Source organism: Tamandua tetradactyla, chromosome 5 (assembly GCF_023851605.1).
Source record: "Tamandua tetradactyla isolate mTamTet1 chromosome 5, mTamTet1.pri, whole genome shotgun sequence".
Lineage (NCBI taxonomy): Eukaryota > Metazoa > Chordata > Mammalia > Pilosa > Myrmecophagidae > Tamandua > Tamandua tetradactyla.
Genome location: NC_135331.1, coordinates 98,576,124 through 98,602,379, shown reverse-complemented (window position 1 = coordinate 98,602,379; position 26,256 = coordinate 98,576,124). Strand labels below are relative to the sequence as shown.

General features: G+C 41.3%; 2 protein-coding genes across 5 annotated transcripts in view; one reads left to right on the top strand and one right to left on the bottom strand.

Moving 5' to 3' along the window:
* Window positions 1-390: 390 nt before the first annotated feature.
* Window positions 391-4,775, top strand: TREML1 (triggering receptor expressed on myeloid cells like 1). Its single transcript, XM_077161739.1, has 6 exons — window positions 391-462; window positions 651-983; window positions 2,656-2,758; window positions 3,138-3,223; window positions 3,738-3,790; window positions 4,135-4,775. The coding sequence occupies exons 1-6, from the start codon at window positions 399-401 to the stop codon at window positions 4,423-4,425; spliced, it is 930 nt and encodes a 309-aa protein (XP_077017854.1). The 5' UTR covers window positions 391-398; the 3' UTR covers window positions 4,426-4,775.
* A 2,759-nt stretch (window positions 4,776-7,534) lies between these two features.
* LOC143684617 (adenylate cyclase type 10-like) overlaps window positions 7,535-26,256 on the bottom strand; it is a 28,657-nt gene continuing 9,935 nt past the window's right edge. For 2 of the 4 annotated variants that reach the window (XM_077161721.1, XM_077161722.1), the window contains 11 exons: window positions 25,894-26,113; window positions 25,304-25,429; window positions 23,612-23,784; window positions 22,780-22,939; window positions 20,569-20,773; window positions 20,382-20,478; window positions 19,790-19,908; window positions 19,433-19,550; window positions 18,744-18,942; window positions 18,005-18,218; window positions 7,539-17,474 (listed from right to left, as the gene is read on the bottom strand). In XM_077161721.1, the coding sequence (XP_077017836.1) occupies window positions 17,407-17,474; window positions 18,005-18,218; window positions 18,744-18,942; window positions 19,433-19,550; window positions 19,790-19,908; window positions 20,382-20,478; window positions 20,569-20,773; window positions 22,780-22,939; window positions 23,612-23,784; window positions 25,304-25,429; window positions 25,894-26,113 (1,699 nt within the window). In that variant the 3' untranslated portion in view covers window positions 7,539-17,406. Of the gene's footprint in view, window positions 17,475-18,004; window positions 18,219-18,743; window positions 18,943-19,432; window positions 19,551-19,789; window positions 19,909-20,381; window positions 20,479-20,568; window positions 20,774-22,779; window positions 22,940-23,611; window positions 23,785-25,303; window positions 25,430-25,893; window positions 26,114-26,256 lie in introns of all 4 variants that reach the window. The other 2 variants (XM_077161723.1, XM_077161720.1) reach the window with 2 other exon arrangements.

Below are 26,256 nucleotides of genomic sequence, written 5' to 3'. Positions count from 1 at the left end.
GAAAAAATTTGGAGTAAGAATGGCTTTGCACCATGGCTAGGGCACTTTGCCTCCCTGTTTACAGCTCTTCATCCTCTATTTGGAAGATTCTGAAGAGCATCTTCTCTATTGCTAACCAGTTGCCACAATCCTCTTCTCTTAGCTGGGCTTCAGCCCCAAGTCTTCAAGCCTTTCTTCAGGCCTTCCACTCTGCCTTGCCCAACTCCCTACTCCCAGGGTCAGTTTCAGAGCACTGAGCAGACCAGGGTTTAGAAGTGGCTCCTTATCTTCACACATGGAGGTGCCCATCAGTCCCAGCTTACCCGCCCCATGGTCGCTGAGAGGCCCACGTGACTGTCTAGGCAGATGTTTCCTGCCCTTGGGGGAGTGCTGTGTCACTGCCCAAGCAAGCCCCAGAGATGAAACCTCTCCGCCCAGCCATGGGCTTCAACCTGCTCCTGCTGCTACTCCTGGGTCTAGCAGGTAAGGTTCGGAAAGAGCTGCACCCCAGGCCCCATATACTCATCCCCATGCCTAGGAATAATTGGCATTATGCTGGATGTCACCCACCCAGAAGGTGAATCTCTAGGTCCCAGTGCCTCTCTGCTAAGGGTGGGCTGGGAGGTGGCCCCAACTCCTGCCCAACATTCCCATCCCCTTTCCTCCCCTAGGCCAGGGTTCAGCTGGTAGCCTCCCTGAGGTGCTAGAGGTGCCTGTGGGGGGCTCCATCGTGGTGCAGTGCCACTACCGACTCCAGGATGTCAAGGCTCGGAAGGTGTGGTGCCGGTTCTTGCCTGAGGAGTGCCAAACCCTGGTATCTTCAGGGGTGGATCGCAGAGCCCCAGAGGGTGGGCGGACTTTTCTCACTGACCTAGGTGGAGGCCTGCTCCAAGTGGAAATGGTAACCCTGCAGAAGGAGGATGCTGGGGAGTATGGCTGCGTGGTGCAGGGAGCCATGGGGCCCCAGACCCTGCACAGAGTCGCTCTGCAAGTATACTCTCCAGGTAAGCTATCCTGGACCACCTCCTGCTCCACCTCTCTCCTCACCCCACCCACATCCCGGCCATTGCCGGATGGCTCTTGGGTCCCTAGGGGGTGGAGGAACTGGGAGGAGACATCCTTTCCCCATCTCTGCAGGGAACGGAAACCATACTGGTTGGGAAATTTGAGATAAATCAGCCAAACAGTAGTCTCCTTTCCCCTCCAATATAAGTTGGTTTCCCACAGGAAGGCCCATTCCCCCTCCCCACCCAAAATGGCCTTGTCCTCTTTGTCAACATTTTCAAATTAGTACTGGTTTTTATCTAGAAATATTTTAAACAAAGTTCAATTCAGGCATATAAACTGGAACTATTTTTATAGCTTCTAGTTTTTTACTTCTATAATAATGGGTTTGATGTCAAGTTGCTGAATTTTTATGCTATTTAATGTTATAAGTCTTCACTGAGCATCTAGTATTTGCCTCACCCCCCCGGCAGGGTACATTCAATTCCTCAGCTACTTAAACATACTCAGTCTTAAAAACTGGAAAATGTGTCAGCAATATTTAAGCCAATATTTGCAACCCTATTTTCAGTATAGAAAATATTTTTATAGGTTTCATTTTCAGAAGAAAAGGGGGCAGTGAGGCAGGTACCTGGAGTCCTCCACCCACTGCAACAAAGCAGGTGGTTTTGTTGGCTATAGCATCCGGCTATAGATGATGGATGTTCTGGCAGGCAGGTGGGGCATGGTGTCCAGGGAAGCTGTGGGCAGTAGCTCAAGCAAGCATTTAGCTTCAGAGAGGTTTGTCCAAGGTGGCCAAATAGGCACCAGAAGTGCAGGACATGTGCAGTGAGATTTGGGCCACAGTATCTCCAGTTCCTGCTTTGGTATGGGGTGAAGGCTAAAAATGGTGAATGTCTCAAGAATAAGTCAAGGAGACCATCCAGAGGGTCTGGAGGGACTGGCTACATAGCCCAAATAGAGACACAAACCCTGAATCCTGCAGCCAGGAGTCAAGTACATTGTAGGAATGACAGATGCCCTGTCACAAAACTGAGTCTCAGGGACCAAGCAAGGCTTTTAGTAAGGTTCAACTGGGTTGCATCACATTAGGGCTGACTCAGAGTTCTTTAAATCCTCTGAGGTCAGAGCTCAATATGGGGCTCAGCCAACCTATAGGTAGGGTCACAGAGTTACAGGTATGTGGAGAGGCTTAGCCAGCTATGCAGAAGTCCCTTTTGAGGCTAATGACTGGGAATAAGAGCTGAAGAAACCTGTTCTGAGATAGGAAGGGGAGGTGGGCACAGATAATTCAGACAGTGTTTCTACATAGTCAGAATAGCCTAAGACCAAAGAGGTGTGGGGTAGCACAGGTGAAGAAGAAATGCAGGGGAAGGGAAGGAGGCAAGAAGGTAGAGGGGAAAATGGATATTTTCACAACTAGGTAAAGACATCAAGAGCCAGGACTGTGCACTGGCTCTCAGAATGAGAGGACTCTTAGGAATACTCCAAGCTTCCTCTTCTTTGTGCTTCTTACTCAGAACCTCTCTTCCTAAGCTCCACGTTTCCCGTCCCTCAAACTCCAAGAGGTTCCTATAATGGGTATTATAGGATACCCATTATAGGAACATATATACAATGGGTTCCTATAATGGGTAAAGGAAGCTCATTAAGTGCTTCCTCCTGACTCAGCTCCTGATCTGAAGACCAAGAAGACTGGCAATTTGGCTGATGATCCTTCCTCAGACCCTGAAGGCAGTGCTAGCCTTTTAGAACCCATCCAGGATGAAAAGAGGTACTGAGAACTGGATTTGGGTGGCCAGGAGAAGGGTGGTGAAAATATGACTTAAGAGCCCCAGACTAAATCATTTAGCCCCCGACTAAATCAAAAGGGAAACTTTATCATTCCTCCCATCCCTAGGGAACTTCTGATTAGGCAGACAGACATACCTCACCTCAGATCAACAATGCTCCCTCCTGGTGGGTCTTCAGCCTGGAAACTTTGATAATGTGTCTCCTGTTCTGGCTGAGTCTGCCCTCCCTGTTCCATTCCAAAAATCTTCCAACCATCTGTCGCCAAGAATGTGAACCTCTGCCATCTCCCCAGGGCTCCTAACAAGCAGCCTGCAGGGTTCAGGGCTAAGCATGCCTATCTATCCCTTTCTGTTCCTCAGCATCCCATTGATCTGGGGTGCTGTGCTCCTACTGTGCCTGCTGGTGGTGGCAGCAGTGCTGTTTGCTGTGATGGCCAAAAGGAAAGGTAGGTAGCTGTTTCTCCATTTATCACAGCTGGGCGCACTGGTCCTGTATCAATTAGTTTTACAGACTAAGCCAGGAGTCTAGATCTGTTCCCCCTACAAATAGCATTGTCTGGGTTATAGTAAAGGCCCTCAGACCCCAGAAGCCACATGGCTAAGGAATGGAGGGGAGATGAGATTCAGTGGGAGCAGGTCTGGGGAAAGACAAACATTGGAAAAAATGGGGCAGTGAAACTGGAGGAAAGGTGACTGGAGGAGGTGGGGGACAGGGTTTAGGGAGGTAGGCTGAGTATTGAGGCAGATTGAAGGAAGCTGTGGAGGCAATAAGTGGGTGGGGAAAGCTAGGGGAGGCTGGGAGGGTTGGGGAGACTGAGGGGACTGAGGGGATAAAGATTTGGTGGTGGGAGTGGTGGAAGGTCAGGCTGGACTAGAAAACAAAGGATTCTGAAGGGAGTGAAAGGATGCACTCTGAGCCAGCACAGGAAACAGACTGCTGCTTGTCTTCTGTCCTGCCAGGGAACAGGCTTGATGTCTGTGGCCAATTCCAGAGTAGCAGAGTTTCAGGAACGGTAAGAGGCCTCTGCAGACCCCAAGCACCAAATGACCCAGACCCTCCATCTATCTGTACCATTCACTGACAGGTCCCATGATAGGTTAGAGAAAGGACTGAGACCCATTCAGGGCTTAAACCTTCTTACTAAATGCTAGAAATTTAGGCCTCCCACTTTCCTAAACTTGGGGGAAAATCTTGGTGCTCAAAAATCTTCAAAGGGAGCCTAGTAAAGCCCACATAGCCACTGACAGACTCAAGTTTGAGAGAGACAGATCCAGTATGGTCCCATGTTTCCCACCAAAGGGAATTGAGCACAGGGAGGTGTTCCTTCTTTTCCTAATTTGCCTGCTTTTGTTATAGGACCCTTCCTCAGTGGGTTGCCACATTAGTGGCTCTGGACTAGCTGCTGATTTGCCATCGAATGTACCATATGCTAGGTTCAACTTGCCATCCTTCTTTGACAATACCATCTATACCAATCTACCTCTTGATCCCTCATCAGAAAACCCCCCACCCTCATCTCCTAGGGTCCTGAGCTGCTCTGAGCCTGTGACATTTGCCACAGCTGTTTTTCCCAGAGGGGACGAGGGTAAAGGGGCCTCCTGTGAACCAGTCCAGGATCCACCTAATAGCCAGACTCTACCTTGCTAAGCTGTTCACAGAGACCATCCCTGGGGATTCTGTGCACCCATCCATATAGTTCATGCCTTAGATCCTTAGGGTACCAGAGAACCTAGGAACTTTAGGATCCCATCTGATGTCCTGACATTACTGATCAGGAAAGTAATGCTCAAATACAATTGGGATGTCTTGGGGAAGTGCCCCCATGCTGGTTCCTCTACAATTACACCACTGGTCTAAATAAACCCAAATGATGATGATGTGTGAGTTCTTGATGTTTGAGGGGTAAGGAAAGAGGCTCAAGTTTGACCAATTACATGGCTATGGACTGGAAAGACTGGGCCAGAGTTTGTGCTGCATGATACATTGCTTGTCCTGACAGTGGGGAAGGTTTTATTCCCAACTCAGAATATTGCAATGCAATTTAACCCAAAGGGCACCAAGGAAGATTCTTCAGAAAGTATTTCTTGCCTCTCTCATGATGTCTGAAGTAGTTTCATTTGTTTGGGTCTAGAAAAATCTTCAGGGCGGGCCATGGTGGCTCAGCAGGTAAGAGTGCTTGTCTGCCATGCCCGAGGACCCGGGTTCGATTCCCGGTGCCTGCCCATGTAAAAAAGAAAAAAAAATGAAAAATCTTCAACTATCTGCTCTATACCTTGTGAACAAATGACATCCTAATATCTTGTGATGGTGGGGGAGTGTGATGACAAGTTAAAGGAGACCCAGGACAAATTGGGCATTTGAGATGGGGCTGAAAAGAAATAGGAGTAAGGACAGAAACTGAAAAAGACAAAAGAGATCCAAAAAAAAAAAACTTTTAAGGACATCAGTTGTATCAGAGCTGGCTTTTTCAACTGGGTGACCACCTGGCATCACTGTTCCCTTTGGCCTGAACTCTGGAGCCTGGGAAAAGCCCAGTACAAAAAAAAAGGTATGCAGATAGAAGTGAGTAGAAGGGGATGCATGGTAAGGGGGTGACCATGGTTAAGTATAAATGAAAGCTAGTCCAGGCTGGGGTGGGGGGGGTGGGATGAACTCTTAAGTCCCCACCAGGATTTCTTCTGAAACCATTCAACTTGAAAATATTTGAACATATTGTGAAGGGAGACTTAAGTGGAGGGGATGAGGTGCTCAGAAATCCAGTCTTATTATAATCAGGGGAAGCCAGGTACAAAGAGGTTTTCTTAATCTGGAGGGGCCCCAAGCTTGGCCAAGGCACCTCAGGAGACAGAACATGGGCTGTGCCCTGGGCTCCAAGCTAGATAAGCATAGTGATTCTATTTTTAGGGAGTTTCCTCTGATAGAACCTCAGGCTCTGACAGAAACAATGTTTGGCTTCTGTGGAGGTAGTAGCTCTCAGGCTGCTCAAAAATCAATTCACCATGGTACAGATGACTAGTTGGAGAGGGTGGGAAGTGTAGAAGTGTACAATAGTCTAAAAAGAACTCTCTTGAAAAAACTTACTCAGGTCTGAATGTACTTGGAACTTCTTGGAACCTGATAGAAGTAAAGTATATTTAATAGGGCAAAAGAAAATATGAAGGAAGATAGCATAATCAATTGACTGACAGAGAAAAGAGAGGAAGAGGAAATAAATTAATATCCACCAATACCCATTGTAGAGACTATGAATACTGACCAAAGTCACACTTATAAAAATAACTTCGAAAATAAAAACACTGACCTTCCAAATTATAAGAAACACACACAAAACAGTGCAAAGAAAATGAAGGCAAAATAGCGACACAGTCAGTAAGAAAGCATAACATATGACAGAACTAAGGCCAAACATATGTCATCATATTAGCAAACATCAGTGGGCTAAAACCTACCTTTTAAACAACTCTGGCCTGCATTTAAAAGACAAACCTGATACAAAGTGATTTTTAAAGATTGAAAATAAAAGATTGGAAAAGTATACTGAAAAGTGCCTCATATCAGAACTTTTAGAATTCAATTAAAGAGGTGCTCAGAGGAAAATTCACATTCTTAGCAAGAATTAAGCATCTTTCCCAAATAGCTAGTTAATTTTAAAAGGAGAAAATGATGAGAATAAACAAAATAATTGATCATTTGAAATGAAATGAAATAAAAGAGATAAACTGTTCACTAACTTAGTCAAGAAGAAGGGTAAAATATAAATGACAAGTGTTCTACTTTGCTAGCTGCTGGAATGCAGCATACCAGAGTTGGACTGGTTTTTAATAAAAGGGGATTTATTTAATTAAGAATGTATAGTTCTTCAGAGGAAGGCAGCTAACTTTCAACTGAGGTTGTTTTCTTATATGGGAAGGCACAGGGTGATCTCTACTGGCCTCTCCAGGCCTCTGGGTTCCAACAACTTTCCCTGGGGTGACTTCTTTCTGCATCTCCAAAGGCCTGGGCTGAGCTGCAAGTGCTGAGATGAGGTATGCTGAGCTGCTTGGGCTGTGCCACATTGAGCTCTCTCATTTAAGCTTCCAGCCATTTAAATCAAACATCATTTATTGCAGCAGGCACACCTCCTAGCTGACTGCAGATGTAATCAGCAACAGATGAGGTTCACATGTCATTGGCTCATGTCCACAGCAACAAACTACGCACCTTCACCTGGCCAAGTTGACACCTCAACCTAGCTACCACAATAAGGGAGAAAAAAACATAGATAAAAAGAAAACGAGAAAAACTATTATTGCGCTGAGGCTGGGGGATGAGAATGATAGTAAGGGAGCCTGAAAGAACTTTTGGGGATAATTGAAATTTCTCTGCCATGACTGTGGCAGTGTTTCCATGGGTATACATATCTGTCAAAAGCTATCATTCAAATGGGTGAATTTTCTTATATATAAATTATATTTAGATAAAGTTAGTTTTTAAAAAAACTTGAAAAACCATGAAGAATAGTTAAAATAATCTCAGAGAGAAAAAAACCTGTTAAAGTATGACACAAAACTGAAAAGTCATAAGAGACTTTACTCATAGGTACATTAAGATGAATACATTTACATTAAGACAAGACTGATACATTTTTCTCCATGGCAAAATCATCAAAAACAAAAGACAAAATAAAATGAAGATACATTGTGCAACATCTATGATAATTTTTCTAACCCTTATGAATAAGATAATAAACACTTAATAGAAATATGATCATAGGATATGTACACATAGCTCACAAAAATGGAAATATAAACATAGTAAAGATGTTTAACTTCATTTAAGGAAAATGCAAATTAAAAGTACATTAGTAAAAAAATTAAAAGGACATTGAGAGTGACTTTGGTGAAAATGACAGAATAAAGACCTCCAAAAATCCTGTCCTCCATAAAAGCAATGAGAAAACTGGCAAAAATAGTCAAAATCAACTTTTTCAGAACTCTGGAAATTAACCATATATTTGCATCAATCTGGGGAATGTTTACTTAAGAAAAAACATCTAAGAATGGTGAGATTTGTGACATTTTAACATGTCATACTCCCATACCCTTCGGCTCTGTAGTACCCTTGAAAATTAACAGACCACATTTAAGGAGAAAAACAGTAGTGGTATCCATCAAAGGGAGCAAAAGGAGTTGGGGCTTCTTTAAAGCCTCATTCTCAGAGAATGTGCATCGTATGTCTCGTTCCCGGGAACACCGTAATTGCAAGGCTGTCTGCATTTGAAGTGACTAGGAGCTTGCCAATTGTGAAAAGTCTTTTCTCTAGGGGTGTTTGAAAAAGCAACCACAGGCAGGGCAAACTTTTGGCTGCATGAGAGGGAGGATAACAGGAGAGGCAAACAATGGACTAATTGTAAAAGGAAAAATTGGGGAATCAGATGCTCATAGAAGATTTGAAAAGTTCCAACAAATACAGAATACCTGGGAATATTGAAAAGTTCCAATAAATATGGAATACCTGGGAATCCTGATTGCCATACATACGCCCAGGGCTGTGTGCATGCTCAGTAAAGATGCTCAAATAAAAACACCTGAATCTCTCACCTGTGGGTGACCTGAGGCTCTGCACAAGGAAATGAAAGTTAGCAGTGGCTGTCAGCTGCCTAGCTGAGTGTTGAAGGTGTGCCCCAAATCTCACAGACAGCACCTTGTAAAAGACTAGGATACTTATTGGCTTAAGGCAGTTAAGGAGATATTTATCAACCGTTAGCCAACCCCTAAGCTAATCAAGCAGAGATTTCAGTGGCCACACATGACAGAACATAAACATAAATTCTACTTTTACATATATACTACAAAAACTGAAGCAGAGATTCAAGCAGATACTTGTATGCCAATGTTTATAGTAGTAGTATCCACTATACCTAAAAGGCAGAAACAACCTAAGTGTCCATTGGCAGATGAATGGATAAACAGAATATGGCATATACACACAATGAAGTATCATTAAGCCATAAAAGAGAAATGAAGTTCTGATACATACTATAACATGGATGGACCCTGAAAACAGTATGCTAAATGTTTCACTTTGCTAAAGCTGCTGGAATGCAATCCATAAATGGACTGGATTTTTCAAATGGGATTTATTAAGTTACAAATTTATAGCCCTAAGTCCATGAAAATGTCTAAATTAAGGCATCCAGAGAAAGATACCTTGACTCTGAAGAAAGGTCAATGGCATCCAGGGCTTGTCTGTCACAGGGGAAGGCACATGGTGAAGTCTGCTGTCCTCTCTCAGCTTGTGATTTCAAATGGCTCTGTCTCCTGTGACTTTCTCTCTAAGCATCTATGAGTCCTCACTTAGCTTCTCCAGAGCACACTCTGGGTTTCATCTCTTGGTTTAGCATCACAAAATATCTGTGCCTGGTTCATATCTCTGCTCTCTGTGTCAGCTCTGAGCTCTTCATGAGCTCTTTTAAGGACTCCAGTAAACTAATTAAGACTCACCTTGAATAGGCAGGGTCACATCTCCATGAAAAACCTAATCAAAAAATGCCACCCACAGTAAGCCTATACCCACAAGATTGGATTAAAAGAGCATGGCTTTTCTGGGGTACATAACAGTTTCAAACCTGCACATTAAGTAAAATATCCAGACACAAAAGGACAAATAATGCATAATTTTCGCTAAAATGAAATATCTAGAGAAAATTCAGAGACAGAAAACAGATTTGAAGTTACTAGTGGCTTGATGGAGGGAAAGAATGGGGAATTATTGTTTAAGGGTTCAGAGTTTCTGATTTGGGTGATGGAAAAGTTTTGGCAATGAATGGCAGTGTTGGTAGGACAAAATTATATATGTAATTAATGCCACTGAATTGTACACTTTAAAATAGCTAACATGGCAAATTTTATGTTATATATGTTAAAACAATAATTAAAAAAAAGATTACCAACATAGCATAATGGGAGTTCCAGAAAGGGAAGAGAGACAGAAATGAGCAAAAAGGATATTTAAAGAAATAATGTCTGAAAACTTCACAAATTTGATTTAAAAAATCCCCACATTACACTTTCAAAAACTCCATGAACTCCTTATAGGATACACTCAAAGAAATCCATATTTTGATATATCATAAACTACTGAAAGACAAAGACAAACAGTGAATCCACATAGCAGCAAGAGAAAACAACTCATTAAGTACAAAGGATACTCAATAAGATTAAAGGCTGATTTCTCATCAGAAACCAAGAGGACAAAAGGTAGCACACATTTAATGTGCTGAAATAAAAAAAAAACAGCTGTCAGTGAGGAATCCTGGCAAGTTTACTCTTAAAAAAATGAAGGGAAAATTAAGACATTTCCAGATAAACAAGAGCTGAGAGGATGTTAGCAGTCCTACCCTATAAGAAATACTGAATAGGACAAGCTTCTGGGAAGATGGCCAACTAGAGTGGCTTGAGATTAGCCCTGCTCCATAGAAAGGTTGGAGAGGGGACAGGAGGACAACTGAGGCAGCGATTCGGGATTGCAGCTGACTGACCTGGAAGAGCCTTCTGCACTACATTCGGCAGCCCTGTTTGTGGAGGCCGAGGAACTGAGAGGCAGAAGGCTGAAGCCTGTCACAGAGGATAGAGCTGCGGAGCCTGTGGGAGTGCACGAACTGGAGTGCAGGACTAGAAAGTAAGCCAGGCCGTGTTCCTTGGGCGCACTACATTCAACAGTACAGCCATGTGACCAGTGACTCACCCCACACCCCACGCAACTGAACCCCACCAACCTCTCCCATCCCTGTGCTCCAGACACTCCCACCCCACCAGCCCTCAGTGCCTTTACCTGCCCCATATCCCCACTCCAAGTGCAGCCCAACTCACCTTTCCTGTACCCCTTCTGAGCACTACCTCCCCCTTCCTGTTCCCTGCAGGCTGTTGCCAGTGCATAAAGGTTGCGGGCACTAACTTCCATACCTAGGTGTTCTAGTTTGCTAGATGCCGGAATGCAATATACCAGAAATGGAATGGCTTTTTAAAATAGAAATTTAATGAGTTGCTAGTTTACAGTTCTAAGGCTGAGAAAATGTCCCAATTAAAACAAGTCTATAGAAATGCCCAATCAAAGGCATCCATCCAGGGAAAGAGACCTTGGTTCAAGAAGGCCAATGAAGTTCAGGGCTTCTCTCTCAGCTGGAAGGGCACATGGCAAACACAGCATCATCTGCTAGCTTTCTCTCCTGGCTTCTGGTTTCTTGAAGCTCCCTGGGAGGTGTTTTCCTTCTTCATCTCCAAAGTCCTGGCTCATGGATTCTCTGCTCTCTCTGAAACTCTCATTCTCCAAAATCTTTCCTCTTTTATAGGACTCCAGTAAACCAATAAAGACCCACCCAAATGGTTGGAGACACATCTCCCCTAACCCACCTTAACAACCACTCTTGATTAGGTTACAATCAGGGAGATGATCTAATAACAGATTGAAACATACGGTATTGAATAGGGATAATTCTGCCTTTATAAAATGGGATTTAGATTAAAACAAGGCTTTTCTAGGGGATATACATCCTTTCAAACCAGCACACTAGGCTACCCTTTCCCAAACCCATAGTGACCCACAGCCTCACTCCACCCTCCCTGAGCTCAGTGTAAAATAAGGACTTAGCACACCTGGAGGAACTTGAGAAAGAACAGCAAACTAACCCCAAAGCAAACAGGAAAGGGGAAATAACAAAGATTAAAGCAGAGATAAATGAATGGGAGAACAAAAGAACAATAGAAAGAATCAATAAAACCAAAAGGTGGTTCTTTGAGAAAATCAATAACATTGATGGGCCACTAGCAAGACTGACAAAGGAAAAAAGAGAGAGGATGAAAATAAACAAAATCGGAAATGAGAAGGGGTGCATTATCACAGACCCTGAAGAAATAAAAGAAATCATAAGAGGATACTATGAACAAATACACGCCAACAAATTAGACAACTTGGATGAAATGGACAAATTCCTGGAGACACACAAACAAGCTACACTGATCAGAAAGAAATAGAAGATTTCAACAAACCAATCACAAGTAAAGAGATTCAATCAGTCATCAAAAATCTTCCTACAAAGAAAAGCCCAGGGCCAGATGGCTTCACAGGGGAATTTTATAAAACATTCCATGAAGAACTAACACTGACCGTGCTCAAACATTTCCAAAAAATTGAGGTAAAATGAACTCTACCTTAAACTCACTTTATGAAGCTAATATCATTTTAATACCAAAACCAGTAAAGATGCTATAAGAAAGGAAAACTACAGGCCAATCTCTCTAATGAACATAGATGTGAAAATTCTCAATAAAAATATTAGCAAATAGAATCCAACAGCACTTTAAAAGAATTAGACACCATGACCAAGTGGGGTTTATATCAGGAATGCAAGGATGGCTTGACACAAGAAAATCAATCAATGAATATAATTCAGCACATTAACAAATCAAAAAAGAAAAATCACATGATCATCTAGATTGATGCTGAAAAAGCGTTCAACAAAATTCAGCATGCTTTTCTGATAAAAACATTCCAAAAGATAGGAATCAAAAGTCACTACCTTAATATGATAAAGGAAATATATGAAAAACCGATAGCCGTATCATACTCAATGGTGAGAGACTGAAAGCTTTCCCCTAAGATCAGGTACAAGACAAGGGATGCCCACCGTCACTACTGCAATTCAATTTGTGCTAGAAGTTCTAGCTAGAGCAATCAGGCAGGACAAAGAAATAAAAGACATCCAAATTGGAAAGGAAGAAGTAAAACTCTCATTATTTGCAGATGATATAAACTATACTTGGAAGGTCCTGCGAAATCTACAGCAAATTCAGCAAGGTGGCGGGATATAAAATTAATGTGCAAAAATCAGTTAACATTTCTATACACAAGCAATGAGCTAGCTGAGGAGTCATTTAAGGAAAAAAAATCCATTCAAAATAGTAACTTAAAGAATCAAATACTTAGGAATGAACTTAACTAGGGATATAAAGGACTTGTACACAGAAAATTTATTAACACTGTTAAAAGAAATGAAAGGAGATCTAAATAGGTGGAAAGACATTCCCTGCTCATGGATAGGAAGGCTAAATATAGTTAAGATGTCAATTCTCCCCAGGTTGATCTACAGATTCAACACAGCACCAATCAAAATTCCAACAACCTACTTTGAAGATCTGGAAAACCTAACTACAAAATTCATCTGGAAGGCAAAGAGACCCCGAATAGCTAAAAGCAGCCTAAAAAAAAGAAAAGAAAAGAAAAACAAAGTGGGAGGATTAACACTCCCTGACTTTAAAGCCTATTATAAAGCCAAATGGTCAAAACAGCATGGTACTGGCACAAAGACAGAAACATTGACCAATGGAATTGAATCGAGAGTGCAGAAATAGACCACCAAATCTATGGTCAACTGATTTTTGACAAGACCCCCAAATCCTCTGAACTGGGATAAAATTGTCTTTTCAATAACTGGGTTTGGAAGAACTGGATATCAAAATCCCAAAGAATGAAAGAGGACTCCTATCTTTCACCCTACACAAAAATTAACTCAAAGTGGATCAAACACCTAGATATAATATCTAGCACAATAAAGTTTCTAGAAGAAAATGTAGGGAAACATCTTCAAGACCTAGTAATAGGAGGTAGCCTCCTAAACTTTACACCCAAAGTACAAGCATCAAAAGAAGAAATAGATAAATGGGAACTTCTCAAAATCAAATGCTTCTGCACCTCAAAAGACTTTGTCAAAAAGGTGAAGAGGCAGCCAACTCAATGGGAGAAAATATTTGGAAATCACATATCAGACAAAGGTTTGATTTCCTGTATATACAAAGAAATCATACACCTCAGCAACAAAAGAACAAACAATCCAATTATAAAATGGGCTAAAGATATGAATAGGCATTTTTCTGAAAAGCAGATACAGATGGCTCAAAAGCACATGAAGAGATGCTCATTTTCATTGGCTATAAGGGAAATGCAGATCAAGACTACAAGATGCCACCTCACACCTATAAGAATGGCTGCTATTAAACATACAGGAAACTGTAAACGTTGGAGAGGATGTGGAGAAACTGGGACACTTATGCACTGCTGGTGGGAATGTATAATGGTGCAGCCATTATAGAAGACTGTTTAATGGTTCCTCAGGAAACTAAATATCGAGTTGCCCTATGACCCAGCAACAGCACTTCTTGGTATACCCAGAAGAGTTGACAGCAACAACACAGACAGACATTTTCACATCAGTGTTCATAGCAGCATTCACAATTGCCAAAAGATGGAAACAAAACAAATGCCCATCAGTAAACAAGTAGATCAACAATATGTGGTATATACACATGATGGAATATTGTACAACAGTAAGACAAAATGACATCCTGAAGCACATGACAAGATGGATGAGCCTTGAGGACATAATGCTGAGTGAAGTTAGCCAGACACTAAAGGATAGATACTGTATGATTCTACTTTTATGACCAACATAAAGTTATAATCAGAGGCTTATAATCAGAATATAGGGGACTTAGAGTTACGTAGAAGCTAGAGATGGGTGAACTGTTAGCTAATGTGGTTGAACTCCAATATAAGGGAATAGAGCGAAGGTGATTCTCTAGTGGGTCTGTAAGTAATAGAACCATATTGAAGATGAACAAGATTGAAAGGGTTTGTATAGACCTGCATGTCCCACTGAATAACACTGGAAATATGAACTCTTGCAAGAATTACTTCAAAGATATGATTCTTGTATTAAGAATGTTTAAATCCAGGGTACATGGGGAAAACTGCTATTGCATGCTATGAGTTACGTTCAAAAGAAAACCATCACCACTACCACAGCAACAGTAGAGGTAAATAATGGCGGGAGCGACAAGAGTTAAGAGGAGGTTTAGATTTTCTATTTCGTGAGGATGTGTTTATTGTTTTTCTTTCTCCTGGAAACAATGAGATTATCTAAAATTGGGAATGTTGATGGACTTTGGACTTTGGGCCTGCTACGTGATGCTCAATGAATGCAGGTGGCTGAAGGATGCACTGATGGAGAAGTAGAGTGGTGAACGATGGTGTATACTTATGAACAAAGGTTGTGCTGCTACAAAGAGAAACAAAGCTGTGAGGCATGGAATGATGTGAATGAACATGTGGGACATCTGGCGAGACAAAATAGGCCAGAAACAAAAGAACAAGAATGGTATGGCCACCTTTAGAAAATGTTTTTAAGAAAACAGGGGCCTAGATTGTAAATTTTTAGAGTTGACACATTAAGTCTGGAGTGGTGACTACTATTTCTGGATTTTGAGAGGCTGTTTTATATATATAAAATACATATAAACTTGATATTTAGAGATAAGAACAAAGCCGAACAGGTTGGGGTTAAAGTAATTCAGAACATAGGGGTAAGGAAGACAGTGTCTATTTTAGAGCCATACATACTCTTTGAGACCAATGGAAGAAAGGTTTATTTGGTCTGGAACTGAAGTTTTCTGTAGTGCACAATCAAATTCAACCTATCTGTATAGCTCATTTGAACAACTGAAACACAGGGAGCACAGAATAAGAGGTCCTTTAATCCTATATAGATTATTGTAATGCCTGGATACATTCTAGGGTATATTAAGCAGATAATCAAAAAGTATTGGCAAAGTCCCCTGAGGGAAAGGAGAAAAATATGGAACTATTAATTAAACCTTACTATCAGGGAATCCCCTGATACTATGTCAAACTTTAAGGATACCCAAATCAATAGGCCACGCCCTCGATCCTGAGGCTTACTCTTGTGAATATTATGTAGGTAGCAGAGAAGCTTAGACTACCTATAGTCATGCCTAAGAGTTACTTCTGGCAGACCTCTTTTGTTGCTCAGATGTGGCCTCAGTGTCTCTAAGCCCAACTCTGCAAGTGAAATCATTGCCCTCCCCCACTATGTGGGACATGACATCCAGGGGTGAAAGTCTCCCTGGAGACGTCGGAGATAACTCCCAGGGATGAATCTGGCCCTGGCACTGTGGGATCAACAATTCCATCCTGACCAAAAGGGGGGAAAGAAGTGTAACTAATAAAGTAGCAGTGGTGGAGGGAGTTCAAATAGAGCCGAGAGGCTACTCTGGGGGTTGCCCTTATGCAAGTTTCAGTTAGAACTTGCTACCTATCATAATCTGCCAAACCACAACCAGGGCCATTCCAGCCAATCCTAAAGAACACCTAAGACAATATATAAGATTCCACAAGAGTTCCACGAGCTAAAGTAACTTTCTAGAAATCTACAACCTCCAGATAGGTCTCTGGTACAGATAAGTCCTGAAACCTTGAGGGACCAGGCTCTCTAGGACATCAGCTAGTTCCATCTCCCTACCCCACATTGGTGATAGACCCTTCCAATATGACAAATTTAGAATGGCCATAGCTCAAACACCCCTAAAGAGAGGGATGGAAAGATCAAAGATGATGGTGGAGTTATACAGTAAAGATAGGATTTAACAAATGAATATGAATGCTGAATCATTAAATTGATATCTCTTTTCGTCTCCAGTATCTTAGAGCAGCTAGAAGTAAAAACCTAAAATTATGAAATTGTAACCCATGTCAAACTCTGAAATATGTTCTACAACTAATTGTGGTGCTGTGCTTTGAAATTTACTGCTTTTTTGTATATATGGTATTTTTTTCACAAAAAAAGAAGGAAAAAAGTCAATTGTGATGATTAAAAATATTTAAGCCTTCTAGTCTCCTATATTCAGGAGCAGGAAAAATCTGAGAGGATCATATGGTAGCCCATGACAAATGCTGGGATCTGTCCTGTAACTGCTTATTGAAGAGTGCTTTGAAAATGATTGCTTTTTTATTTCTTTGCTTTGTATATATGTTATACTATACAATAAAAAAGTTTTTAAAAAATCAATGGGAAGATCATTCTCTGTGGAAGAAATACCAACAGTTAAAAGTCAAAGAGGGCATTTCCTAAAAGTTTGAAATAAAAAGAGAGCTAGAGTCATATATACTCTGGCAACTCTGCAATTTCACCTGGGAATTCCCAGATCACACAGTGGAAAGGAGAAATGGATCCCCATACTGCAATATACCTCTCGAAAGATTTCTTGACTTCTTAGGAGCTCCTTACCACATCTGTGCTAAGAGAGAGCAAAATCTCAAATGCCTGCATTACTAGCCTTGCTTAAGTAATGATAAGCTCTTTATTAGGGTTTTATTTTTCCATCTGCTAAATGGATCCCACCTTACACAAGATGGAATCAATTTATCCCAAAGCTTCCCAGAGCTCCTGCCTATCTTTGGTTTTATTTTATTTTCATTGTGAAAAATAACATACTTATAAAAAGCAATAAATTTCAAAGCACACCACAGCAATTAGTTATAGAACAGATTTCAGAGATTTACCCTTAGTTTTAATTCTGCTACAGTTGTGCTAATGACTCAAGAGTTAAGAAAAATCTATACGTCATGCCTCAGAAACACAGGCTTTTATTTTGACAAAGATGTAGAGAGTAGCGACTGTTAAATCTAGTATATTTAATATGTACTCTGTACAGTTATCTTGAAAAGGAGAACTTTGGGTACTTCCTAGTGTTATATACAATAAAGAAAATCATGTTCCCTTCAGATAGTATTTTTGTTTTAACATATACATTCTTGAGTTTCTTCTTCATCCTTATTCTCCTTGACATCAGCCACTCTGTCAAATCCTGAAAGTAGGCACATAAAGACTATCACAAATACAAAGAATGTCTTCAGCAATTACAAATTTCACTCATGGCTATGAGAAAGACGGTGATTTGCTGGGCCCTAAGGAACTAAACCCTTTCCTCTCTTTTTCTTGTCCCATATCTTACCATTTGCCTTCACAGACATTACATTGTGACTTCTAGGGCCTTTGTTCCCCCTTACTGACCATTCAGCTACTCCAAGGGGACAACCTAGTGGTTTAAGCTAGGACCAAGAAAGAACTTTCTATGCCTAAGGGTTATAGATACTGAAACACAGGGCTGAGAGAAGCTGAAGAAGTTGCTGTGTCTAACAATATAAGGGATCCCTAATTGTCTAGGCTGGGTCCATCACCAATGAGAGGACTACAGTTACATCTCAAGTAATGACTGACTCATTATATCTATAGTCCCTCTTTACTTTAAAGGTGTAGTCTTTAACTGCTTGTGACTAAGAATCTGAGACTGTTCTTCATGACTTCCAGAAAAAGATTTCAGGGAGGAATGCTTACCCTGTATTCCTAAATTTCCTTCAAAAGGGTTATTATCCTCCTGGAATTCTCCTGATATCCAAATCTTGGTCAAGCAGGTGCCAAAGGGCCTGAAGATATTAATCAAGGGCACAGATTCTCTCTTTCTACATCTTATTACAGATGCTTTAAGTTCAGAAACCCATTGGTGATAGACAGGACAGGTGACACATCGAGAGAAGAACTCTTTAAAGTACTGAAAGAAAAGGAAGATCCATTAGCTCAAGGATTATTACTTTCTTCCCTCACTCTTCACTGGAACTTATAACAGTTCCTACTCAGCTAACTCACTCAGAGATGGAGAGACAAGGAGGAGTTACTGATGGAGGAGTAAGCCCATAAAGTATATTCTAAGATACAGAGAAATTGCAATACGTCTTGAAGACTCAAAAGCCATGCCATAGGGAGATGTGTCAAACCATAGACTGAGTCACAGAATCGATCGATTGAAAAGGGCTAAATGCTAATAATTTACTGGCATTTTAATGGCTGTGCAAAGAAAAAGAGTTAATAAATCCAGTCCTGACACAGATTCAAGAATACTGGGGAGGACAGATGATGTGGGTAGAAAGACTTAATAAGTGGAAAAACAAAAGATTCAGGGAGGAAAGGAAGACAGAGCCAGTAAGAAGAGTAAGGAAGAGATATAAGTGAAAGAGTGAGAGAGGGTGTAACCAAATGAGTTAGGTATTAATTGACAGACAGCAGAGAAAGCAGGTACCTTGAGGGTTTGGCTGTGAGTCTCTGGGGGAATTTGCATGAAAACACCTTCTAGTGTTTTCTTAAACATCAGCACCTGACACTCAAGGAATCGGACAAAGCCATGTGAACCAAATAGAGAGGCATTGGTTCTTTTCACTAACTGGCGAGCCTTGGAAATGTGGTGCTCAAAGAGGTCCCACTTCGAGTCCTGGGCAAACCTGGAGGGAAGGAGTCAAACCTGTCAGCTCTATTTCTTGCTTACCAACCATGGCTGTTTTACAAAAATCTTCACTTCTTTAAGGCTCTAAGATCTCTTAGACAATCAGAATTGAGATGCTGGAAAGTGTTCAAGGCCACTAACTTATATGCAAATATTACCCTGCAAATAGACCCTATGCAAATAGACCAAGATATTCAGCTTTGCCGTAGGTTACTCTAGCAGTTAAATGTAACCCTAACCCACAAAAGATTATCATATCACTTAAACTTAACCCTCAATCCATAGGCAAAAACTTATTAAAGGAAAAGAAGAATGCTTCTAAGTAAGATGGGAAAGCATGGAAGCTAAATGGTCTTAAAAGTGGGTTAGGGATGCTGAGCCCTCCTGCCTGGAGGGGTGAAAGGAGATAGTCTAAATGACATCTGGGCAGCTTTAAATTTCAACCCTTTCCCACAAAATCTGAGTGAAACTCTGATGCCCCACATTACCACATGGCCAGAGAAGAGTGGACCCCCAGCATGACATTGCTCTGAGAAGCTAGAACACAGCTGTGTTCATAGTGTTGAATGAAACGCAGACACTCCCCAAAAGGCCGACACAGCAATCCTGTGGGCAGAGAAGGCAATGAGGCTGGTATATGTTGTCAAGGCAGAACCTGGAGTATGGAATGCTTGTGGTACAGGGAAGAAAACAAAATCTGAAAAGCAGACACCCTTGAACCACAAATGCTTCTATAGGAACCAGGGGCCAGGAACAGAGGCCACGTTTGAGGGACAGCCACATGACTCTGCCTGTGTTCCAAACCCAGGGCCCCAACTGAGGTCTGAGTCCAGTGCAAGATTTACCTTTTCCGTAGAGCAGCAGATCTAAGCAAGCAGAATAGAAGCAGGCCAGGCCAAGGATATCATGACCCTGGGAAATGAGCATCCACTGACTCTCCAGCACATGGACACAAAGATCAAATCTGCAGAGAGACAGAGCCACTGGGACCAGCTAGGGAGTGGGGAGGATGGTGGAGGAGAGGAAGGGATCTTTTCCTTCAAAGCAGCCTAATATCCCCTAGAACTTCTCTACGCAATCACATTTATATAGGGCATATCTCTGCCTGGGGTCTGATCTTTATCTAGTCAAAGAAGATGGGAAAATATCTCTGAGATGGTTTCCAAGGTCTTGAGTTGCAGCAATTCCCTACCTCCCTACAGGGAAAAAAACGAAAGCTTTCCCTTGAACCCAAGGTGCTGAGGAATAAGTAGAAGCTCTGACTCTACATTTCTACTCTTGTCCTCACATACTTAAGACAATACTTCCTCTTGTGGTCAGGGTAGAAACAACTCTGACTGTAGAAAAAGAACAGGCTATTCCTCTCAAACTTCTCTGGGAGAACATACTAACCCCTCTTATACAACAAAGACAAAGGACATAAAATGATCTTAATACTTCTTCTTCAGAAATGCAGATCTGAAGAGAACTGAGAGAACCAGATTCTCCAGAGCTGGTTTCTTGAGGCGTCTGCATATCTCATGAGCTTGAAAACCTAAGGAGGTTAAAAAGCATTGTGTGAGGTCTAGCTGTACAACTTGAACTCTCTAAAAGCCCTAAACCCATTAGTACCAAGCACTATTACCCAGCTTGATGGAGATGTCAAGATAACCAAAGCAGAGCTTGGAATAGGCCAAAGCCTGCAAGAGCTGGGCTGTTGTCAACAATCCCTCTCTGGAGAAGCAACACAGGCTGCTTTTCTGAATGGCCATCTGCTCACAGTGCAGCCACTTCTCCATGTCACCCATGTTCTGTGAGAATTGGGAGAGGTCCACATAGGTAGAGACAACCTGTGGGGCAACAAACATGGGACAAAAATATTCCCATCATACTTTCACACTATGTTTCCATCTTACTACTTTCCTGCCAGAACTCACTATGGTGCCCTGTTGCTCAATCAATCTGGATTCCTGGTGTCCCTACTACTCTCTTCTATTACAGCTTCAAAAACATATTCCTTCCCATCTCTACCCTTATAATTTGATCATTCTCACTGCCTTTTCTTTAAACTAACCACTTTGCCTGCCCTTCTTCTTCTTCTCCAATCAAAGACTTTCACCTTCAAAACACTGGTCAAGCTGTACCTTTTCTGTGTTTTATCTAATTAAAGCCTCTGATTCTTGCTCCTTAGAACTTTTCAGAATTGCTGCCTACTACCTCTACTATAACTTTGTGCACATTTGACATAATTGATGACTCTCTTTTCTTGAAACAATGTCTCTTTTAGGGTTCCAGGACACCATACTCTCTTGGTTTTTCTTCTACTCAGGTAACTTCTTCTCAGTTCCTTTTGTTGGTTCCTCTTCATTGTGGACCTCCTAATATTGGATATGTTAACTCAATCTGTGGCCCTCTTCTTTCTGCCGTACTCATTCTCTGGGTGATCTCTTCCAGTTTCATGGCTTTAAATTCCATCTATACATCAATTTCTTCCATATTTCTATTCCAGTCCAGACATCTCCCCTGAACCCTAGACTTGTATATTCAACTGCCTAGTCAATATTTCCATATGGATACCTTATAGGCATCTCAAATGAAACAGGACCAAAACTTAGTTTCTGATCTTCCCTCAAGTCTGTTCCTTCTGCAGATGTCTTCATCCCAATTAAGAACATTTCTATCTTTTAGAAGTACAGGCCACAAATCTTATATAGTCATCATTGACTCTTCTCTTTCTCTCATATCCCAAAACCAGACAGTGAATCCTATTGGCTTTACCTTCACAAGACAGTTTTTCCCACTTCCACTGACACCACCACAGCCCAAGCTACCACCACCTCTTGCATGTATTATACCAATACCCTCCTAATTGCTCTCCCTGCCTCTGCATTTGCCCATGTAGTTTATTCTCAATACAACAAACAGAATGATCTTATTAAAATGTAAGTGGATCCTGACACATGTCCTCTTAGAACCCACCAATGCTTTCTTATCTCTTTTAAAGTAAAAGCCAAAGCCCTACGGTGGCCTACATCATTGCCATCCTACCCTTCATCAATCTCTCTGACCACATTTCCTGGTTCTTCTCTCCTCTTTCTATCCTTTAGACACAATGGCCTCCTCATTGTTCCTCAAAACAAAGGGCATGCCTTGTGGATTTATTGCACTTTCTGTCTGGATACTCTTCCCCTGATATCTATGTGGCTCACTTCTTTACTTCCTTCAGACATGTGGTCAAATGTTATCTTCTCAGTGAGGCTCTCTCTAATTACCTTGTTTAAACTGCAACCTCTACCTCCCAGATCCCCCAATCATCCTGCCTCTATTTTTCTCTGTTGCATTTATTATCACATAACATACCATATATCTTACTTATTGTTTCCCCAGACCCAGCCAAGATTACTGCCTGACATATAACAGGTGCTCATCAAGTATTTGCACAAAAAAATAGATAAAAGAGAAAGAGACAGGAAGACAGACACTAAAATTAGAAAGGCCCATTTCCCTTCCTTCTTTTTTCCTAAATTCTAATTCTTTTTCTAATTCTTTTCTAAATCATGGACGTCTTTGAGAATCTGAAGAAAGCTTTGCCCTCTTTCCTACTTCCTGCCTCCTCCCACCCCCGATCCCTGCCCCAGTGTTCTTTTGAACATATACACAAAATTCTACATTCAGTTCAGTGACTTTATGGATAACCTATACCTGCAAACCCATCTATGAGCCTATGGTGAGTGGTACCTCCAGATAAGTCTGGGTCATTGTGACACCAAGTTAAAATTAGGAACTTGGCAGGGTCTCTCCCTTAGGTCTTTAGGTTCCTGAGCCAGGTCCAGAGGTAAAGCAAGGATTTGCTCACCTGAGCTTCATTTGCAAACTCCTCAGCTGAATTCTTCTGCATGAGAGTCGCCAGGCAGGCAAATCTGCGGCTGCTGGCTGTAACCTCCAGGTTATAAAGTTGCCAGAGCAGGGATAAGCAATGCACCTGCTGCTGTAGGACTGCCAACTTCTTCTTACTGCTGTGAAGCACAGGCTGGTTAGCACATCTTACTTTTCACCAAGGCCCAGTTGACCCTCCCCACAAGAAATCCAAGTCTTCTCAACATGGGCCATCTCCAGTTTTTCAAACTCAGAAATGTTCCTGGGATCTTTTTTTGGTGGAAAACATTACTTTTACTTTCATTTTAAGTAATATTTTAACATTTTCTTTTAATTGCTGTTCCCGGGATCTTGCTGCTTCTAATCCCACATGCTATTTTAATTCATCCCTCTTGACTGAGAAAAATTCAGAGAGAGTTTTGTATAACAAGTTTATTTTTTGAATTCTATTTTGGCTGAATGTATTTCCAACAAATTATTATAGCTTAATAATTAGGTGACAATTTAGTATTACTTCTCCTCATCATATATGTATAATCATATGTATATCTTTGTGTCTGTATATATAGAAATGCATATACATATTTTAATTTGAAAGATAAAGGGTAACACCACACTCCAAGAAAAGGAGTCTCATTCTGCTAATATTTGACTGGTTCAAGGAGTAAGGTGAAAGACCCAGAGCTGTCTATTATATGCTTGAAGAGAATAGTCTTAGGTTAATAAAGGCAAAGCTCCAGGCTGGCTCCTACTTTAGCTGCACTTCTCTGTGGCCCTGAAGGGAACCAGGGCAATTTGGCCTGGCTTCTCACTTCTCATTAGGGTTGTTTGGAGGCTGGTTCAGGGAATAGGAACACCAATATTTTTCCAGGAAGGTTTGGAAAAGGACACCAAGCCAGGTCCAAGGGAAATTCCTTTTCAGCAGTCGAAGGGCTTGCCTAGCCAACTTTTTGGCCAAGGTGATCTGTCCCATGTTGAAGCAGACCTGGAGATGGGAAAATGAGAAACAGTAATATCTATGTAAGAAGAGTAGCATTACAAGGGTCTGGATATAATATCCTGGCTCTTTCATTTTGGGATGTATAGTTGGAGTAACTGAGGTGCTAGAGTGAGCTCCTACCCAGCTCTCTCTAGCACCTAACAAGCACCAGTAGGGTCATAAGTAAGGAAAGGGATGATGGAATAGGCTAATGGAGAAAGCCTTCTCCTTTCTCATCTTCCTTTTATCTGGCAGCGAACAGCAGAGGAAGGCTGTGATTTAGAAAGAATGTTGCTAGACTGGGAGGGGATCATCCTTTGGGGGGAGACTCAGATATTCCATGGAAAGGTTTTGAAATATCACCAGATTCCTTAACAGCCTGCACCACCATAGTGATGTGAGGTGGGAGTTGGGGAGCTACCTTGAGGTTCCCTAGGCCTTCACATTCTAAGGCTGAATTCCCAAGAAAGTGACAAGGTCTATTTGATTCCAGAATAATCTTGGGAAGGCTGAACAACATTTTTTCTTCTTATAAAGGGAAAGAAATAATTTTTTAACTTTGCAGTAATGACCTTTTGTTTGAAGCACCAATAAGGCAATTCCTTGGACAACTCTACTCCCTTTGGTCTTCCATGTATCATACACATTTGGTTTACTCTCCTAACCAGAGTATCTTAAAGTTTATACTAAAATAACTTAGTATATACCCACAATGAGCAAAGGATATGAACAGGCAATTTACAGAAAAATAAATACAAATGACCAATAAACATATGAGAATATACTTTATTAATTAAGAAAGACAAACTAAAATATGACATAACTTTCATCTACAGATTAGCAAGTTTACAAAAAGACTGATAATGTTTGATGTTGGCAAGGATATGAAGAAATGGGAAAAACTCAAATTGAAATAATATTTTTGGTGGGTAATTTGGGAATATATTTATTAAATGTAAAATTGTGCACATCTTTTGCCTTAGCATTTCCATGTCTGGATATTTCTCTTACAGAAACACTCTCACAAGGGAAGAAAGACATATTTATAAGAACATTTACTGTAGCAATGTTTATAATAACCAAAAATTAGATACATCCTAAATGCACATGAAGGGGGGAATGACTAAATAAAGTGTGATATCCATGCAACAGAGTGCTTGCAGCTGTTAACTGTATGATAGACCAATATGTACAGCAATATGCAAATAAATTCAAACTGTACCACTAACAATGAAAGCCAACTGCAGAAGAGAATATAGAATATAAATTTATTAAACACAATGAAAAACGATAATGATGTGGTTGTGTGCATAGAGTTGGTGCAATATGCACCAACTTATTAACTATAGCGGGATGATATGGGATTTCTTTCACTTTTTATATTATATACTTCTGTTTTGAATTTGTAAACCTTTTTTCGACTTTATAATCACACACAAAAACAATGAAGATATTTTTAAAAGAAATAACAGGATAATCCTCAGTGAGAAATAGCCAAGGCTTCAAGGCTATCTCCTGTTCTCACCTCAGACCGAAGACTGCAGAAAGTGGCCTCCTCAAACTGACAGATCTTCACCTTGTGCTTTTTCAAAAAGGAGAATGTAGAGGGTTGTCCCAGGAGGCTGCTTGCTTTCCTCAAGTAAAAGAAGGCCTCCAAACAAAACAGAGACGTGGTGGGGAGGAAGAAATTGGATTTGGATTAGGATGATGCTGGGAATGAGAGCAACAGTGTCTGAAATTAGGCTAGGATGATGGTCAAGGGGAGAATTTGAATAGAAACTGAATTTAAAGTTAGGAACAAGGAGCTGGACTATTCAGGCTGGAATCAGAGGCAGTGTTGACAGTGGTTGGTGCTCTTTTATTTTTTTCACACGGGCAGGTGCCGGAAGATGAACCCAGGTCTCTGGCATGGCAGGCAAGAACTCTGCCACTGAGCCACCGTAGCCTGCTGGTTGGTGCTCTTTTGCAACCACATTCCTGTTTCATATTTTCTCTTAAATCCTTCCAAGGCCCCTCTCTCTCCCACTTTCCTCCACCTTTCTCTCAAGGTTATTTGATAGAAAGAAATCAAATTCCCCAAATAATTGAAAAAGGCTAAGAGCAGAGCTTGCTCACCATGTAATTATCTGACAGGTCTAAGGAGGCAGCGGCAGCCTCTAGCAGGTAATAAAATGCACAAGTGGTTTCTCCAATGACCAAGCAGTGCTGGATGAGGGGCGAGAGCACTAACTTCAGGATTTCCTCACAGTGACAGGGCTTTGTGGTCAACATGTCTTTCTCAGGGCTGGTCTGGGCCAGTATCCTATCCACTTGATCCAGGAACTCTGCCTCTGTTCTTTATAGAGAGAGAAGATGAAGAACTGCCACTTTCGTCAGGGTATTATCAGGTCTCAAAATCACTTTTTGCAGGAAGCTTTGCTATATAATTCATTAATGCTATCTGTCCTTCTCTTCCATCACCTCATAAGTTTTGAAAGT

Bases quoted from the DNA above. Each gene is read 5' to 3' on its own strand.
- TREML1 (XM_077161739.1), top strand. From the start codon at position 399: ATGAAACCTCTCCGCCCAGCCATGGGCTTCAACCTGCTCCTGCTGCTA. The intron at 984-2,655 runs GTAAGCTATCCT...CTCCTGACTCAG, and splicing joins TCTGCAAGTATACTCTCCAG to CTCCTGATCTGAAGACCAAG. The intron at 3,224-3,737 runs GTAGGTAGCTGT...CTGTCCTGCCAG, and splicing joins TGTGATGGCCAAAAGGAAAG to GGAACAGGCTTGATGTCTGT.